Genomic DNA, 19,192 nt, shown 5'->3' with positions numbered 1-19,192 from the left:
GGCATTTCCTCCCTTCTAAAGGCTGACTCCCGTCCCATTGTACGAATGAGCCACATTGTATCCACTCACCCTTCGATGGACACTCCAAGTTTCAGATCCTATTTCTTGCCGGCTGTGTGGCTTTTGGGAGAAGCCTCTGCAGACAGACGTCCATCAGGAGCCGCCTGGCATTGTGGGTCAGGAGGGGACCCGTGGCTAGATGTGAGGACTAGGCGCACGCGGGTAGGTCGGTCCCCGGATGCCTGTTTCCACGGCTGCAGCACCCCAGCCTCTCGGTCTTGAGGACGTACCTTTAGGGGCTGGCGGGCGGCTGTTGGTCCAGATCTGCCTTTGGCTCCAGGGCTGGCCGCCCGCCACACCGCATCAGCCCCAAACCACAAGCGAACTCTCCAGGACAGACACACAGCCTGTGGGCTCAGCTCCCAGGTCTGCGGGGACTCAAGACATTCTTCCGTGAGTCCAGAGCCTCGCAGGGCAAACACGTGGTGTGGGGAGAGCAAGCTGGGGGCAGGGGTCCTGCTCAGGGGTTCACAGGGACCCTGTGGCTGGTCACCATGTCATTACAGGACCCACGGGACACACTCAACTCTGATTCTCCCAAAGTGGACGCACGCCTCCTGGGGGCACAGAAGCAGCTGAGTCCCCACGTCTACAGCCGAGACCAACAGGAAACACCCGTTTCTCAGCCGTGAATCCTACAACCAACCACTGGCTCCAGGGCCGGAGGGCGTGGGGCTGGGGCTCCGACAGGCCAGTGAGCTCGACCGCACCCCAGAAGGCCCGGCCCGCACCTGCCAGCCGCGTCCTCAGCCCTGGCGGTGCCACGGCCGCTGACCGGATGGACACCCGGGACTGCAGCCAGCACAGGTGGGGAGCCCCGCCTGCCCCTCGGGCAGACGCCCCTCAGACTTAGGGGTGCGGCGGAGGGCGCGCCAGGCTCGGACCCTCCACACCCACTGACCCAGGGCCCCAGGAGCCCCTGGGTCCCAAGCTTGGCTCACCAAGTGACATGTCACCTCCCCTGCACCTTCTGCGGCGGGGGGGCGGAGGGCAGAGGGGACACGCTTCGGGGTACAGCACCGCACACCCGACAGGAGCGCTCGGGGAGGAAGGCGCCCCCTGCAGCCGCTGTCGCGCGCGAGGGCGGGGGGCGCCAGGCCCTCCTCGGCCGGCTCCGTCAACAGGCAACGAGGAGCCGGAACCCAGCACGTCCCCCCGTTTGGTCTGGCTGCCGGGAGACGCAGAGCTACCCTCCTGCTCAGTCCATCGCGGCTCCTTCCGGGGAACCCGCCCCTCCTCTGTGCCCCGGGGACCTCCTTTATCGCACGTCTATTTCCCAGTCTTTAAGACGCCCCAGAGCTTACGGACAGGGAGGCCGGCACCCGGGCAGCCGGCCTGTCCACAGCTTATCTGTGGAGCTGTGACGCCTCACGGTCAGGAGCTGCTTTCCTGCTGGGGACCGCGCCTGAGGGCCTCCAGGAGGGCGGGGCCCCCTCGCTCTGTCTCCAAGGGCTGCAAGGCCAACGGAGGCGCCGGGCCAGGCGCGCCCACCGGAACTGGACGTGTGCACGCGCAGCGGGGGGGGCAGGGGCCCCCCGGGGAGCAGCACCGCACCCCCTTCCGTGGCACGGAGCAGGTGAGCCTTCCACACGGTGCGAAGATGGAAAGGCCCTGAGTGGTCAGTGAGGGACCTGCCTGGGCCCTCGAGACGTCTGGCCCTCCTGGGCTTGGGTCACCCCCTCCTCAGGCCGACCCACTCCTCGCCATTCAGACACGTCTTTCGGGTAAGCGCGGACGCCCGTGGGGACACTGCTCTGAGGCGAGATCCCCGAGGCCACGGCGGGGGGCCCCGCCAGGCCGGGAGTGGCCACAGGAAGTCCCGAGACCTTTTTCTGGAAAAGAGGGCCCCCTTACTCGCTGGCCGTTGGTGTCAGACTCACGACAGAGTGGCCCCCGTGATGCGCAGCCTGCAGACGCCTTCCTAACCGCGCCCGCAGACGCGGCTCGCAGGCCCGCCACGGGCGCGGGAGGCGGGGCTCGGCTCCTCCCGCCCCTCCGCGGCGGCCGAGCCCCCCAGCCAGCCTCGAAGCCCCGGGATGCCCGTGCGTCTCCCGCGCGGGGAGCCGACCACACCGGAGGGGCGGAGCATCACAGACTCGGGGGCCAGGTTTAAATGCATTCCCCTGGGGAACGGGGCAGAGCTCGGGCTTTCCCGCCCTCCGCACGTGGTCCCTCAGCACGTGGTCCCTGCCGCCCCCTGGAAACGCAGGCTGCAGAGCAGGGGTCACCCCGCAGCCAGAAAGCCACACAAGGGGCTCGCCTGGATGCCGTCCCGGGGAGGCCACAGGGCCCACCCCCGACCCACAGACACACAACGAGTCACACAAGAGCCATGGCCTCCAGGGGCCGGTTTTTATTGAAAACACACCCAGGTTTCCCCTGTAAGTGGCCAGCGGGGCCGTGGCCTGGCCCGAGGAGGGAGGTGACATGGCCGAGCCGCAGCCCGGGCCCCCGGTGAACGCAGACAGGCGGCACGGAGGGACCGCCAGACCAACAAGGAGAGCCGGAGCCCTCACACGGGTGGCCACAGCTGGCAGGAAGGGCCAGCCGTGGCAAGCTCTAAAACACCCCTGGTACAAAAATAGACATTTCACTCAATAAGCAACTTCCTTGGGGACCTGAGGGACAGTGGGAGGCCAGGTTGTTTCAGAGTGACTGCATTCAGCTGTGAAGGGGTGAAAACCGTCATCCCCCATGAACAGTCCCTGGTCAAGGAGCCAGGAGAGAGAGGTAGTCCCTCCAAGGGTCAGGGGGCCAGGAGGACCAGGGGCCTCGCCCCCGCGGCGAGCCGCCCGCTAGGAGAGCAGCTGCAGCACCTGCCGGACGCGCTGGGTCCCCCCCGGCAGCAGGGCGGCAGCGCCGGCGCCGGCCTCGTCCAGCTCGCGCATCAGCGCCTCGGCCTTCTGCACCGTCAGCTCGCGGGCCTGGCCCCTGAGCCCCTCCAGGTAGGCCAGCAGGGTGGAGAAGTGCTCATCGGGGACCTGGGCAGGGCAGAGAACAGTCGTCAGGGCTGGATGGCAGGCGCACAGAGACGCGGCGGACCGTCCAGCCCCCGGCGCCCTCGGAACCAGGACGACGGGCAGGGAGGTGGAGGGAGCGGCCAGCCCGCTGTCCTCTGCCGGCCCCGCTGTCTTCCCCACAGGCTCTGGCTCGCGCCCCAGAGGCTGGCAGACGTTGGTTTCCACGCCCTCCTGAAATGCCACTACAGCAACAGTAACGTCCGTTTTCAAAGAGAGATTTCTCAGGACAGAGAGAGTAGAGGACGAGACAAGAGAGACACAGCCTGGGGGCTGGAGAGGAAAGATGGTTACTGAGCAGATCTGAGAAGACGAAGCCTGAGCTGAGAGATCGTGCTGCAGAACCCCCCAATCCTGCCCAGGACCCCAGAACTGGGGTTCCAATTCCTGCAGCACCGCTGGCATGGCCCGGCCCAGCCTCTGCACCCTGAGGTCCCCACGGCCCCTGACAGCCACGGCCTGACTTCAGAGCTCAGCTCACAGGTGCCTGCTCCACGGAGGGCCCCCCCACCCCATCGAGTGCACACAGGGCCGAGCCAGCCCCCGACGACCCCCGCTGGAGCCACCTGTCGTCACGAAAGCGACACGCGTCACAGACGATGGCAACGGCCCCAAATGAATGGGTCGCAACCCGTCGCGCACACCGGGAGGGTCCGCAGACGTGGAAACACACAGTCCCTGGCGGGCGCGGGCAGCAAAGCTCTTCCTCACCAGAGACGGGATGAAGGAAACAGGAAAGCCCCGGACAGGGTCAGGGCAGCCCCCAGACACGGCACTGAGGGAATCAGTAACCTCTCAGGAGCAAACCCCACAGCCACCCCGAGCCACGTGGCAACGTCGACACCAAGTCACCACGGACGGGCTACCAGGACGAACACAGGCACTTCCGCCTGAGTCTGGGCGGGGCCCGCGCAACCACGCTGGCCACACACCTGCCCGCTGTGAGCACATCAGGGCCGCGAGGGGAAGACGAGGGACGTTCACGGCAGAGAAGACGGAGGGGCAGGCACCGGGTGAGTGCAGTTCTCCACGGGCCCCGCCCAAGGACGGCACTGAGAACGTGGAGTTGGCGGTGGCCACGTGACGTGGAGCCCTGACTCGGGCTGGGCTGTGGTCCTGTGGCACGCCCCGACGTGTAGGAAGCACGCTGGAGTGTCTGGGGGGATGGCGTCTCCCAGTCTCAGCCTTGAATCCACACGCCCCCAGGACCCACGGGCGGGGGCCGGCGCGGGGGGCCGGGCAGGACTTCCAAAAGCACGTGGAATGGCAGCAGCTTCCTGTGGCCGGGACCCCCGTGGAGGAGCCCCGTGGAGGAGCCCCGTGGAGGAGCCCGCCACTGGGCAAACCCAGCAGGGGTTCCGACTGCCTGACCCTGAGCGGGTCCCTCCCTCTGAGCCCGGGTTTCATCTCTGCAGAGCGAAGGGCGGGACGGGGTGCTCCCCCGGGGCCTCCACGAGCTCCAGAGCGTCCTCGTAATCGTCACTCGGACAGGCCACGGGAAGGACGGCCGGGGCAGGGGGCGGCGATCGAGGGGCCTGCCCTTCCCACACCCCCGGCTGGAGGGGCGGCCGCGCACAGAGGGGCTCGAAGACCCCAGGCCAGCGTGGCCCGACCAGGCCCTGCCAGCCGGTCCTTCCCACCCCGTCACGGCGAGACCTGACCCCACCCTCTTGAGTGTACACGACCTCGCTCCCCGCCCAGTGTGCAAGGACCTCGCCCCGCCCCCCCGAGCGTGCACGACCTCGCCCCCGCCCCCGCCCCCCCGAGCGTGCACCCACCTGGTCACGGTCATACATGTGCAGCAGCAACCAGGTCTGTCTCGTCTTCTGAAACTTCCAGTTCTCGTGCTTCTGGGCCCAGCTGGGGAGGCAAGGACACGACGTCTCAGGTCCTGGACAGGAGGAGCCAGAAGGCCTGCACCCCCTGGCCTGGGTGGCTTTTCCTCGGCTGGGGGGGGGGGGCAGGGCATCTGCAGAGGACGCAGAGGACCCTCCCAGTGCGAGGGCAGCAGGGGGGCTCGGGTCCACACCGGGAGGACCCTCACCTCCGCGCGCCTGCTGGGGGCCCTGGGCCAGGATGGCAGGGCCGGGGGCACAAGGCTACTTGCTTCCGGCTCTGCATGTCCATCGTTCCACAATTCTACTGTGGACACCCTGAACGTCACAAATCCAGTCCTTCTTCCGGAAACGTTAACTGTGCAGGATGGCAGGAGTGGGCCCTGAGCCGGGCATCGGGGAGGGGGCAGGAGCCCTGACCCCGAGCGCCACGCGGAGGCCCCAGCGGCCCGGCCTGCACGTCACCACCCAGGGGCCTCAGGTGACGAGCACACGGTGGCAGAGCCCAGCTGGTCCGGTGGAGCCCAGGCTGAAGGGGCCTGCGGAGGAGGAGGCCGGCCGCACCGGGACCCGTGCCCGGGGGACTCGAACGCTGGGACTGGCAGGGCAGCGTGCGGGCACCGGGGCGGCAGCACGGCTGTGCCATGCCAACACGCCCGGCACGTTCTCCGAGGACAAGCAGCCCCCTGTGTCGTGTAACGGCACAGCCCCCCAGGCCCTGCCCACAGGCGCCCTGGAGACCACGGGCACTTCGCCTGGCAGCCGCCTGGGCCACACCGGGCGGCGGCTCCCGTCCTCCCGGGGGTCCAGCACCCCGCCTGGGCCTGCGGTCTCAGCTCCAGCACTCAGCAGCGAAGCCGGGAAGGCTGGGCGCCCACGACAGGGCCCGGCCGGGGCGGGGAGGGGAGGAAGACAGGGAGAGGGGGCCCGCAGGCTAGGGCGTCCGCGCCCCAGCGGGGCCATCTGTGTGGCCGACGCTGAGGGGGCCCAGGGAGCCACCCGCCACCCACCGCCGCCCGCGGGACCCCTCCCGGATGTCGGCGGCCAAACAGCTGCCTCTCGGCTGCACACCCACCTCTCCCCCTCCGCCCGCGAGCGTGGAGACGGGCCCTTCGAGATGTTTCCTTCCCAGACGGGGCACCGTCACACAGAAGAGGCTGGAGACGCACGGGGTGGGGAGGAGGGGGGCCCGCAGCCCTCCCTGGGGCCCACGTCCGCAGCGCCGCCTTCCCCGCAAGCCCGCGGGTGCTCCCGGGGCCTCCCTGCCACCCGTGAGCCCGTGCTCCCAGGCTCAGCCCCGCCCATCTGCTCCTCTGCAGGCTCGCGGCCTCATCCCGGAGGGTTCTCGCTCTCTCTACAGTTCACCAGTCTTTAGAATAAAGAAGACGCCCCCGCTCCCCCACCCCTGGCCCCAGTTCAAGCCGCCTTGTGGTTCCACCCCCATCGCGCCCTGGCCCATTCACCTGCCCTGGAAGACCTCACTCCCCCCAGGGTCTCGGGGGTCCTCCTGAGCGGCCAGAGGGTTTGGGAGGGAGGGACCACCTCGGGCCTGGGGCCCCGTGGGCCTGGTTCCCTCACTGCAGCAATGGTGATGCCGACGGGCTGGGCATCGGCCCAAAGCACGGCCTCCTGCCTGACCTCAGGGCTCCGACCGGGGTCGGCTCGGCCCCTCCGTGGTCAGCTGGGCCCCAGAAGCGGCTCGGACGTCTGCGAGCGGCGGACCGGCTTCAGATGGGCTGCAGGCCCCCGGGGAGTAAGGGGCACCGGGCCGGGGGCCCCACAGAAAGCCAGGACGGACAGAGAAGGCTCCCAGACACACCAGGAGCACGTGACCGACGATGGAGCGACCTGTGCCCACAGATGGAACACCTGCGTGACTTCGGCGAGCAGAGGAAGAGGTCGGAGGTCAGCAGGGAGGGCACATGGGGGGCGAGGACCGCACCTGACCCTCTCGAGGGGTACTGCCCAGGACACAGCTCTCAGCACCGTGGGGTCAGGACGAAGGATGTTCTCACCAGCCAGACGAGGGCGAGAGGTAGGTACGGGCGCTGCCCGCCGGGCCCGGCCCAGGTGCGACGGCTGCTCTGAAGCCACAGCACCCACAGGGTCTGGTCCCACGGGGAGCCTGGGGGGGCCCTGAGCTGCTGAGGGGCCCACCACTCCCCCCCAGGACCACAGTCTTCAGAGCCGGCCTCTGAGTGAGAGCAGGGCCTGCAGGTGCCTCTCGTGGCTGCTCTGCACAGCTCTTGTCACCATGGAAAATATCATCTCCGCTGCAGGTGGAAGGTGCCTTCACGGGACCAGGTGTCACTGAGGGGCCTCAGTCCCACTGGTCCCCCCCCGCCGCCTCCCAAGAGAACAGCCCGGGCCCAGGGTCAGGCGAGGCTGCTGGGAGGCTCCCTCCACCTGTGCTCAGGCCGGGCCTCCCTGCCCCCTGGGTTCCACGTGGCCATTCCACGTGGCCCCGGTCGGCCAGCCAAGGGTGGTCCCTGCAGGGAAAGAGAGGGCATCCGGCTTTCCTGTGAGAAGAGGAGCACTGCGCCGAAGGCATGTTTCCTACAGGAGGTGGGCAGATCCTAGCGGGAGCGTGCCCCCACAAGGAGGGGATGCCGCTCGGAGACCCCGGCAGCGCAGACGGCGGGCTGCTCCCTGCGGCTCAGGCAGGCCCAGCACGTGGCACGAGACTGCCCAGGGCACCCGTCCCGCTTACGGCCTGTGTCCCCCTCTGTGCCTGGCTGGGGCCGGGGGTGGCAGGCCCCAGTCCATCCAGCACGTGAGAGCCCTGCCCAGGCCCAGCGGGGTGACCTGGCTTGGCGGAGACATGGGATAGTGTCCAGTGCTTTGCCACGGCCTCCTGGGCTCCCGAGACAGCAGAGGGCAAGGCGGCGGGGGTGGCTAGGCCCGAACCTGGGCTGCCCGTGCCGCTGACTCACTGGGCACTCAGCCCGGTCCAGGAATCCGGAAGATTCTGCTTCACGCAGAGCCCTGGGCGCTGGGCAGCGCCTCCTTCCGAGAAGCCAGGGCTCTGGAATGCCCCGTCTCCACAGGGCCCTTCCTGGCCTACGGCAGGGTTCACACGTGCACACGTCCTCAGGCCCGTCTGTCCTTCCAGAACCCCCCGTTGGGCCCCCAGAAACCCTGTTCCTGAAGCCTGCTTTCTGAACCAGCCTCCAAGCCGCCAAGCCCAGGCCTTGGCTGGATCTTGAGGGTTCCACGAAAGAGCACAGGTTTCTGGAGGGAGACGTGTGTGTGTGCGTGTGTGTGTGTGCGCGCGCGCGACGGGTGATGGTGGCGGGGGTGGCGGGGGGGACAGGGCTGACGGTGCGATGAGAGGCCACCTTCGTCACCGCCCAGGCAGCTGCAGGGTCACCGCCGTGTCAGGCTGTCACGACACGACGCGAGGCTGGTGGGCGACCCCCCCCCCATGCTGCTGATCTCAGACGCAGGCGCGGGGGGGGGCCTCGCCCAAGCGCCTGCAGCTGCGGACCCGTCCCCCTGGACCCCGGGGCTTCAAGCCGCGCTGCGCAGTGACGGACGCCCGGGGAGGGGCCCGGCGGCTCCCCCGGCCCCGCAGACACAGCCACAGAGGCTGTGACCCCCCCGCCCCTCTGGGGCCGCTCACCTGCACAGGTAGTCCAGGGCCCGCGCGGCCCCCGAGCGCCTGGCCGCCGGGCTCTGGGTCACGGCAACGCCCGCCTCCCGAAGCCGCCTCCGGGCCTCCTTCTTCCGTTCCTTCTTCAGCTTCCTCTCCAGGACCCTCTGCTCCCCTGGGGACGCGGCTCCCTGGAAGCAAGGGGACTGGCATGAGGGCTTCGGGCGGAGGGGGCGCCAGGGCTCCCCGCGCCCCGCGGCCCACGCCGGCCCCTCGCCCCTGGACCCCCGGGGAAATGCTGCGGGGGCCGCACGTGCCCACAAGGACCCCCCCACCCCCGGCTCCAGGGGCCGCAGGAGGCACGCGCGAGAGTCTCTCTGGGGCTGAGCGAGGAGGAGGCGCCCGGCCTGCGATGCAACGCCCCACCCCCCGGCAGACGGAACAAGAGGGGAGTCCGAGGGCTCCCCACCTCCCCGGACGCCGGACCAGCCCGTCCACCGTGATGCAGGCCGGAGCCGCGGCCCCGGGGCTTCCGGGAAGGCCTCCAGCGCGGCCCGCACCCCGGGGAGCAGGGCACAGCGGGGCGCCCTCCCCGCACGCCCGGCAGGCAGGCCCTCACACAGGCCGATCCCTGAGCCCCTCTGTGTTCCCGTCCCACACCCGCTCCCTCCAGCATCTTCTAGAACAAGAGAGCTGCTCTCCCCAGCCCCTCCTCCTTCACCGGCCGGGACGCGCCCCCACCCGGGAGCGTCGGCGCGGCTCTGGGCGCGGCTGGCGGCCCTGACACGAGGCGCACAGCCCACCTGCCCAGGAGGTGCCTCCACACGGGCTCGGGGCTCCTTTCCTGGAGAGGAGCGGTGCCCTGCACGTGCCCGCATGCACACCCGCCCTGCTGTGCAGTGAAGGGGGGAGAGGTGGGGGGACAGTGAAGGGGGAGGGGGACAGTGAAGGGGGAGGGGGGCAGTGAAGGGGGGAGGGGGAGGGCGAGGGGCAGGAGGGGGAGGGGCAGCAGGCCGGAAGAGCCTGGATGGGCAGCAGGGGCTCTGACCACACAGCTGCCCGAGGGGTGTGTGTCCGTTTTAAAATCACATCTACACCTAAATTAGCAACACCAGTCACAGTCAGACGGGCGCTGACAGGAAGTAGAAACCGCCCTGTAAAGCAGCGTATTCTTCACGGGAGCAACACGGGCTCCGGGCACGGGAGTTCTGCTTCTGCGCGCCACCCCTGAACCGTCCATTTCCATTGTCACCCTGGGGAGACCCTCTAACTCGCCCCCGCCCCCTCCCCCGGTAACCACCGCCCTGTCCCATCTGCGTGTCTGCCTGCCTGTGCTTCAGCTCCACGTGGTGAAATCACACTGTCTGACTTACTCCAGCACGACACCCTCCCGGTCCCTCCACGTCGTCACAAATCCCAAGTGGGATGTGACGGGGTCTGGGAGACGCAGCCCTGGCTCACGGAGAAGCTGGCACTGAGAGCGGCTGGCCAGCCCTGCCCCTCTGAGCCACGTAAGGGGCTTCGCACTGGCCACCAGGTTCTAAGTCCCAGGGAAGGGTCAGGGCTGGGGACTGGCCAACACTGACCCCCGAGGGAGGCCAGCAGGTTGGGCAGGTCTGGGAAGGGACAGGGGAAGTCGGAGGCATCTGTCCCCAGGGTGGGCGCACCCCCGACGGCCCCTCGCTGTCACCAGGACGTGGCAGCATGCTCCAGACCCAGGGCCAGGCCCCTGCCGCCCCCCCACTCTGACCCGGTGGGGTGCTGGCGGCGGCCCGGTCACGCGAGAGGGGACAGCCAAGTCCCACTCCCAGAGGGCGCCTGGGGGCTCTGCAGGCCCAGTGATGCCTGGGTGCCACTGTCCCCACAGAACGGCACAGGAAGGAGGCTGGAGGGGGACATGGCCAGGGCTCCCGCGTGGGCCTGGCTGGGAGGGGACAAGGACCCTGGCGGTCCCATGGGGTGGGGCGGGGGGGGGGCACACCTGAAGGGTCCAACTGTCTCTCCCAGAATGTCCAGCGCCAAGGACCTAGGTCTTATATTAAGCACGGACTCTGGAAACTACAAGAGGTTCTTTCAATCACTCTCACTGTGGCCCGTGGTGCCCGATGTGGCGGTGGTGGGAGCCCACACTCCGTGGCCCCGGAGAGGAGCTGTTTGGAGCCATGAGGCCCAGGGGCCAGGGGCGGGGAGGACACACAGGGATGTGGGAGCCGGGGGAGCTGGGGGTCCCGGGCAAACACCAAGCTGATTGGACTTTCACGATGAGCTCTATTTTTTAAAGTATTTATTTATTTTTGGCTGTGCCAGGTCTTAGCTGCGGCACACGGGTTCCTCCCTGTGGAGTGAGAGCTCGTTAGCTGCGGTGCATGGGCTTAGTTGCCCCGCGGCATGTGGGATCTTCGTTCCCCAGCCAGGGATCGAACCCACATCCCCTGTAATGGAAGGCAGATTCTTAACCACTGGATCACCAGGGACGTCCCTCTCCTGAACTTTTTTTTTTTTCTTCACATCTTTATTGGAGTATGATTGCTTTACAACGTGGTGTCAGTTTCTGCTGTACGACAAAGTGAGTCAGCTGTGTGTACACATACATCCCCACCCCCCTCCCTCGTGAGCCTGCCTCCACCCTCCCCGTCCCACCCCCCCGGCTGTCACCAGGCACCGAGCCGACCTCCCTGTGCTCTGCAGAGGCTTCCCGCGAGCCGTCTGTTTTACATTTGGTGTATTTGTCACTTCGTCCCAGCTTCCCCCAACCCCCCACCCACGGCCTCAAGTCCGTCCTCTACGTCTGCATCTCTACTCCTGCCCTGTCACTGGGTTCACCCGTAGCATTTTTCTAGATTCCATATACATGTATCAGCATACGGTATTTGTTTTTCTCTTACTTCGCTCTGTATGACAGACTCTAGGACCGTCCACCTCACCACAAATAACTCAATTTCGTCCCTTTTTATGGCTGAGTAATATTCCATCGTATATATGTGCCACATCTTCTTTAGCCATTCACCTGCTGATGGGCATTTAGATGGCTTCCATGTCCTGGCTACTGTAAACAGTGCTGCAGTGAACACGGGGCTGCATGTGTCTTTTTGGATGACGGTTTTCTCTGGGTATGTGCCCAGGAGTGGGGCTGCTGGGTCATATGGCAGCTCCACGCGCAGTTTTTTAAGGAGCCTCCATACCGGCTGTACCACCGTACACTCCCACCCACAACGCAGGCCTCTCCTGAACGGCAGATGCTTGTGATCCCAGGTAAACAGCACGGGCTCCCCAGGCCGGACGCACCACCGTGTGGCCCAGGTGAGGATGCCGGCACCTCTGAGCCCCCGGGTCTGCAGACCTGCCCGCGCCCCAGGGACGGCCCCCTGCGGGACCTGCGTCCTCTTCCTGAACACGCTCAGGCCCGGGGGCCCCGCCCCTCGCGCTGCTACTGCTTGGTGGGGAGAGCCCATGAAGACACCGAGACCGTCTGGAAGGAGGGCAGCAGGCGACAGCAGCGGCCGGTGAGGGCCCTTCTGGGGACTGAGTCTCAGGGAAGGAGGAGCCTTACCCCCCAGGAAGCCCTGTGGACCACGGTCGCCCCGGGACTCTCCGCAGCGTCCACCCTGTGCGCCCCGCAGGCCAGGCCCACTCCTGGGGCAGGCTCAGCGCTGTCAACGTGACGGCTCTCGTGGCCCGTCTCCCCGACGCAGCGCCGCCGTGCAGGGCTGACGCTGCGGCCTCCGAGGAGGCACCACGCATGCTGCCGCTGCAGACGGGGCAGGGGCCTCGCACGAAGTGAGGCGGAGACTTCAATCTCAGCAATGTGTTCCCTTCTCCAGCGAGAGATCTCTAGGGTTATGTTTCAAAAGGCACAGAAACAACTCAACCTGCACGGAAGACCTCGGGCAGGATGTACAGCCAAGCTGACCAGCCACAGCCCTGGAAGGCCCTGGAGGACCGTGGGGGCTTCTCCAGGCCGTGCAGAACCACAGAGAGCCCTGGAGGAGCCTGGAGACCCGGGCACAACCTGCACCCACGGCACAAACGTCTGCAGGCGCCGGGTTAAGTAAGGCAGCATGTGTGCAGTTAGAGGTGCATTTAACATCTAAATCCTTACCAGCTTCTCGGCAACAAAGGCACCGAGTATACCCAGTAAACGCCCTAAACAAACAACTAAAGGAACTGCGCTGACCTCTTACAGGAACGGCGACACAGAGAAAACAAGTGGGCGAAGAAAGGATCCTGCCCCGCGACTCTGGGCAAGAGACACTGAGAACAAATGGCATGAACTTGACCTGGAAAGGTTTCCACAGACTCAGCCCAGGCAGAGAAGCCCCCAACTCAGAGGACAGGTTCGAGTCCCTCAGGCCAGGAGGCCCGTCAGCCCCTGTCCACAGGCAGGGCGCCTGGACCCCCAGCAGGCCTTGTGCTCCAGCCACAGCCTCTGCCCTCGCCCCGAGGCAGGCGGCATCGCTGGCCACACCCCAGCCGGCATCAGAAAGTGCAAACCCACTCCCCTCCCCAGCAGGAGGACCCCAGGGAGCTCGGGAGATCCCACAACTTCAAGGTACTTGAAGCACCGGCAGACATGCATAGGGGTCCCCATCTCCCTCCGTGACCCCGAGACCCCTCGGAGCAAGGCTGGCGCTGACCGCTGGCACCCAGACTGGACTTCAGTCCCTGCTCGTCCTGTGTTCCTTCAGTGAAGACGGGCCGGGAACACAGTTAAAAACAGGACACTGTGGAAAGACGCTCACCGTGGGACCATGACCACCACGGGACCCCTCACCTGGCACCTCTCTGCCTCAGTCCCCGGCCTGAGGGTGTGGGGCCATCAGGAGGCACTGGGAGGGCAGGCGTCCTGCCAACGCTGCATCTGTCAGGCTCAAGAGGCCACCGGGCCTTGTGAGGGGTCCTCAGTTACAAACCGGCTTCTCGTCCAGCCACTTTTTTCCTTCCCTCCAGCCTCAGGGGACAGTCTTCATCCATGGAAGGAGGCTGACCCAGGAGGGTGGGGTGGGCCCAGCACAGACCCAGGAAGGTGCTGGGGGGCCTGTCTGCTGGATGGGTTGGTTGCTTTCTCTTCTCTGGGTTCCCCCTGCACCCCAACCACGTCTCAGGCTTTCAGATGGGGTTTTCTGGAGTTCTGTGTGCACTTGGGGACAGACAGTCCTGGGGACCCGTCCCAGTCAGTGTGGTCCCCCCAGGGCCTCTCAGGTCCCACTCTGTGCAGGGCGCCTAGACCACCAGGACCTCCCAGACCACACACACGGGGGCTCCCACCCAGGGCTCTGAATCGGATTCGCCCAGAGGCCCCAACGCACGGCAAAGGGGGTCTGCGTCTCCACGCTGGGGATCACGGGTCTGGGGAGGGGCTGAGGAAGGCTCCGCTGGGGTGGCCTGAGCTGGGCCGTGTTTGGGGGGCCCCTGCTGCCTCATGCTGATGGGTCACACCACACACAGCTTCGGGGGGCAGTGCAGCCCCAGCAGGGGTCCCCTTCCTGCAGACCCTCCAGTCTGCCAGCTCAGGAGGAGGAGAAGCAGAATCGCCTGGTGCCGCTGCTGTGCTGCCCAGGCTCCGCGCAGGGGCCGGCCTCTCCGCCTCTGATCTCAGGCCCAGACGCCAGGGCCTCACTGCGAGTCCCGCCCTGTGGGGGTGGGGGTGGGGACACACCTCAGGATCTCACCAGCAGCTCTCAGGGGAGGGACCCGACACCTGCAGAGCCAGGGGTGTCCCGGGGTGGGGGGCAGGCTTGGGATGGCCTACCTGACGGCAGGGAGAGGGCAGTGCCCGTCACCCACGTGCTCCCCGGAAGCCTCCTGTTTTAAAGAGCATCATACTCAGTGCCGGGGTCCAGCTTCCCCCGCCTCGGAGGCGCTTTGGCGAGGAGCCTGGGCTTGGCCGGAGCCAGCAGTGCAGGGAGTGCCTCGAGTCGGACTTGGGGGGGGGGGGGGGACTGTTCCTTGCTGACCGCTGATGCACGGGACAGGGCTGTCGGCCAGCCTGGTGACAGCTGAGGCTGGGGGTGGCGGCCGGCCAGCTGCAGGGCAGCACCTCTGCCCCCAAGCCCCTCACTCACCCACTCTGTCCAGGCAAAACCTACCAACCCACAACTCCACAGAACTGGGGGACTAGAAAAGTGTGCGCTAAAAATCCTTACCAAGCACGAGCCTGAACCAGGTATGCGCTGTAAGGCGCGACCTTACCTTGGTGCGAGGGCTGGGTTTAGGGTCAAAGTGACCCTGAGGCGTGGAGGGCAAAGGCCCGGGTCACTCGGCTCAGCGGTCCACAGGCCGGACAGCGTCCCGAAGGGCACGGCGACTCTCCAGAGCGGGTCAGAGCCCAGGGCCCCTCCAGGCACACCCCCGCCCCAGCAGACGCATCCTTAACCACAGTCTCTGCCCCAAAACTGCCAAGCCCAGGAGCCCCGTCTCGTCTCCTGGAAGTCAGCGGAGCTCTGGGCTGGAAGCACGGGCACCTAAGAGGAAGCTGGTCCCAGACTTGGCGTCTCCCCAGGCCGCGCAGGCTCCTCTTCCTTCCGGTTCTGAAGCCAGGTGTCCACAGGCAGGAAGCCCAGTGCCCGCCTGCAGCTCCTTGGAGACACCACTCCAGTTTGAAAACTAAACCTTAATCAGAAATATTACCGCAATTATTAAAACTCACGCGGTAGCCAATTACTTTTTCCTTTTCTGAAAGTAATGAACAAAAGAGGGAGTGTTTCCTACAATATTTTAATAAAACTTTGTGTTTTTGAAACAACTAGACGCAACTGAAATGCAACACAGATACCACAGTCTTCGCCCAGCTGCCCTGCAGAACTAGAGCAGAAACACCCAGGAGACACTGAGATTTCAGTTACAAGTTGTTAAAAATTCTTTAAAAGCTCGTTCCTCCAACACGTGATACTGAGCTACCTCTGCTAATTCAGAAATATAAACAATGATTTCTCTTCATTTTATTTGCAACACCCTGATTAAAACTAAAACAATTCCAGGCAGTTCCCTGGTGGCCGACTGGTTAGGATTCCGGGCTTTCATTGCTGTGGCCTGGGTTCAACGCCTGGTCAGGGAACTGTGATCCCGGATGGCCAAAAATAAAGAAATAAATCACCTAAAACAATTCCAAACACCTTCAGAAAGCATGCACACAACAGGAGGCTGCTCTGATCAACCACGTGAGCGCCAGGGGCCGGGGGTGGTGGGCCGGCGCCCTGCAGGGGTGGCAGCGCTGGTGCTGGTGTGGAGGCAGACACGGGCTCTGGCCTCCAGGAGCGCACGGCCGGAGGTAAGTGAGCTCCTGGAGGACAGGGACGGCGGCTGCCCCGGGCGGAGCGGCCATTCGCAGCAGGGCACGGCCCCTCCATCCAGACGCTGCAGGGACCAGATTTCCAAATGCGTGAACCAGGATACACGGGCACCGGGGCATGCTCAAACAGACACAGGTCACAAAACACTGCCTCCGTGTTTCATCAATGCACCCAGGGCAGACCCACATGGGTGACAGAGAGACGTCCCCTCACTGTACGTGAAAGGCTGCCCTGCACACCTCCCCAGGACCGCTGTGATCTGCTGCCGACGTGCACAGCAGGAGGAAATGCTGGATTCTAGTCAGTCCCTGCACTGGCGAGACAGACCCTCTCACAAGAACCCGGCCTCCAAGCCCGTCCCAGGCCCATGTCTCTCCCCTCCCAGCACATCACCCCGGGCCCCTTCTGCATGGGCCTCGGACGGTATGATGAGCCCACCAGACCCTCTTCCCAAAAACACACGCACAGGAGTCCTGCTGGAGCCCGGCTCCTAGGTTAGAGGGAGAGGTGAGGGTCTCAAGGGGTGGGGTCTTGGCACTGCCCCAGCACAGGCGGCCCTCGCAGACAGGCCAGGGCTCTGGGGAGGGTCGTCCACATGACCCTTTCAAACTCTGTGGCCTTGGCTGCCAGCAGGACCTGGCCCCCACCTGGGATGGAGACATTGGCCCTTGTCACAGACCAGCTTCAGAACACAGGCTCTGGGCATGGCTGTGTGCTCAGCGGGCTGGGGGCATCAGTGACCAGAAGACTTAATTTTTATTCTGCTCCTCTTGTGACCCAAGGATTAAAATGAAAGTCTGCTACGTGCCAAGGTGCACTGGAAAAGCCAGAAGACAAAGCTACACAGATCAGGGTGCCAGAGCCAGGGAGGAGAGGACCAGCCCTACAAAGTGCTCTCAAGGGCCCCGGCTTAGCCTCCATGATAGCAGGACCCCTGACTCTCCCAAGGCTGTGCTGTAACCAACTTCTCGTCCCCCCTGGACAGGGGTTCCGACCAGCAAGGACAGCCTCTCTGCAAGCCCCACACCCGCAAGATGAGGGCGGGGGCAGGGCCCCTGCAGCCTGAGGATAGCAGAAGGCCTGGTCTGACTGCCCTCAGACAAGAACTGTGTTTACAAAGATCGGATTAGGTTTCTGGAAACATAAAGTCCTGAGATACTTCAATCTGCTACTTTACTCAGTTTACCATTTCACAGGCCATCCATCCATTCCTGCCATTGGACGGACAATGGAGCAAAGCCAGGCTAGAGCTTTGGAGGGCGGGGGGTGGGGAGCAGGCGGGGGGACGGGGCAGTGTCCCTCGGCTCTCTCCAGAGGCTGTGATCTGGGGAGAAGCCATGGGCAGAAACCCCCCCACCAGGGACTTGTGGTCAAAGGAGATCCCAATGGCAGACGTGGCAAAAAATGTAAACACACTCCTCCCCCACCTGATCAACCAGCAGGTGCAGAACAGGCCAGCACCGTCTCCCGAGGCCCAGGGCCTGGACATGGGGAACCTGGTCCCACCCAGTACCTCCCCTACCAGGGCATCCTGTGGGACAAGCCTGTGCCTACTGCCTTGGGGGACATGAGCTGTGGCTGAGCTGACACAGGCCTGTGGGGCGGATGCTGTGGACAGCGACAGGAGGTGGGGGGGTGAGGAGCACCTGGCTCAGGTGTAACATGGGCGCCCCAGAGGCTGGGGGGCTTCAGCGTGCAGGCCTGGCCCCCGGCACAACAGGCCCACGTGCTCCCGGGCTGCCGAGGTGGGGCACACGGAGCTCAGGGCCACCGAGGTCTCAGATGAGCCCCCAGGACACACCGCAGAGGAGCAGCACAGAGAAGATGCAGCACATTCCATCCAGGAGATTTCCAGCCCCCAGGGACGACGCTGAGAAGAAGGCCGTGCGATCTCCTACGCCTCTGGCAGCATTTCCACTTCCAGAGAAGCTGCCCTGCTCCCCCATGAGCCGGCGGGGGGTGGGGGTGGGGGGTCCAGCGATTCTTCTCACCAGGCATTCACGGGAGCGTGGCTTTCGGTGGCTGACTTTTAGCGGGAGCCTGGCTCCTTCACACCCAGTCGTTAAGGCCTTCTGAGGACAGGACGAGTCCGGGAAGAGGCTGTCTCCTCCTCTTCCCCACTGCCCCCTGGAACCTTCACAGCCCCAAGGTCTCCCCCCAGCAGGCACAGGACACAGGCCTGGGCCAGGAGGACCCCACAACCCCTCCCAGCTGCACAGGGAGCACAGGTCTCCCTGGCCCCCCAGATCCCAAGGCCCGCCAGCTCTCGCTGCTTCCCAGGATCTCCGCTAAGCTTCTGGGTTGATCTCACCCACATCCAGGGAGCAATCAGGCCTCCGCCGGCTGTCCTTTGTAGGAGCTTTGATGTCCACGTGCAGGACCAGCCTGTGGGCCCTTCTTGCTTCAGGCACGAGGATGACTTACAACCCTCCCTTTTGCTACCAGGAGGCCAACAGGCTTGGGGCCCAGCTGTGCTCTGCACAGTCCACAGCCTAACTGCGACGGCCCGAGTGATCAGAAGTCAAAGGTCAGAAGCTCCGTGGGTTCAGAGAAGCTGCCCGGCTCTGCAGGCCCGGCCACGCCCACCTCCTCCCCACGGGAGGGACACGTGCGGCCGTCGGAATCCAGGCTGCATGTTGAGTTTAACCGGGACCTGCAGTTCCGGCAGGCGGCCAGCCAGGGCGGGCAGAGCTGCGCGGAACGTTAAGCGCGACAGGAACCGCGAGTGCAGCGAGAACGCGGAGCGCACGGCAGGCACGACCGCAGCGCCGTCCGAACAGCCCGCGGACAGCCCTTCCCGACCCGGCCACGCCCACGCCGCCGCCCGAAGGAAAATCAGGCTCGGGGTTTGGAGCACAGACGCCCCCACAAAGGCCTCTCTCCCCGCCAAGCCGGAGGCCGGCCCGCGGCGCCAGGGTGCCCGCAGCGTGCACGCCGCTGCCCTCACAGCAAAAAGCCCCAATGCTGCACACGCCCTCCGGGGACGCTCAGCCCGCGTGAACCCAGCGGGCCCCGCACTGTCCTTCCCCAGCGACGTCTGCGGCCCGGGCGCCGGGGCCAGACACCTGCGCGCCCGGGCACAGCGCGGACGCGGCCGTCGGGGGCCAGGGCCCGGCCGGGCCGCAGCCGCTGGGGCGGGAGGGCGGCCCCGCGCCCCCGCCGGACGCGAGCGCGCGGGGCCGCCCGGAGGCCGCGCCGCCTACGGGCCCGAAAACAGCTGGCCAGGCCAGGACGCCCCCCACGCGCGTCCCTCCCCGCTCCGCGCGGCCCCGGGGGCGGCGCCGGGCACGTCAGCAGCGCGCGCTGCCAGGGAGCCCCGCGAGCACCCCGCGGACGCCCCCGAGCCCTGACCGCTAACGCGCCCCGCGGCTGGGCAGGCCCCCGGCCACAGCGGCCCGG

At 66.0% G+C, this 19,192-nt stretch overlaps 1 protein-coding gene across 1 annotated transcript in view; it reads right to left on the bottom strand.

Annotated features, from left to right (window-relative positions):
* Positions 1-2,379: 2,379 nt before the first annotated feature.
* The window catches only part of C9H7orf50 (chromosome 9 C7orf50 homolog), an 86,665-nt gene continuing 69,852 nt past the window's right edge, over positions 2,380-19,192 (bottom strand). Inside the window, exons 3-5 of the mRNA XM_057748956.1 lie at positions 8,535-8,695; positions 4,856-4,937; positions 2,380-3,041 (exon numbers count right to left, since the gene is read on the bottom strand). Coding sequence (XP_057604939.1) covers positions 2,856-3,041; positions 4,856-4,937; positions 8,535-8,695 — 429 coding nt within the window. The 3' untranslated portion in view covers positions 2,380-2,855. The remainder of the gene's footprint in view (positions 3,042-4,855; positions 4,938-8,534; positions 8,696-19,192) is intronic.

This window comes from Hippopotamus amphibius, chromosome 9 (assembly GCF_030028045.1).
Source record: "Hippopotamus amphibius kiboko isolate mHipAmp2 chromosome 9, mHipAmp2.hap2, whole genome shotgun sequence".
Taxonomy (NCBI): Eukaryota; Metazoa; Chordata; class Mammalia; order Artiodactyla; family Hippopotamidae; genus Hippopotamus; species Hippopotamus amphibius.
This window is presented reverse-complemented; position numbering and strand designations above follow the sequence as displayed.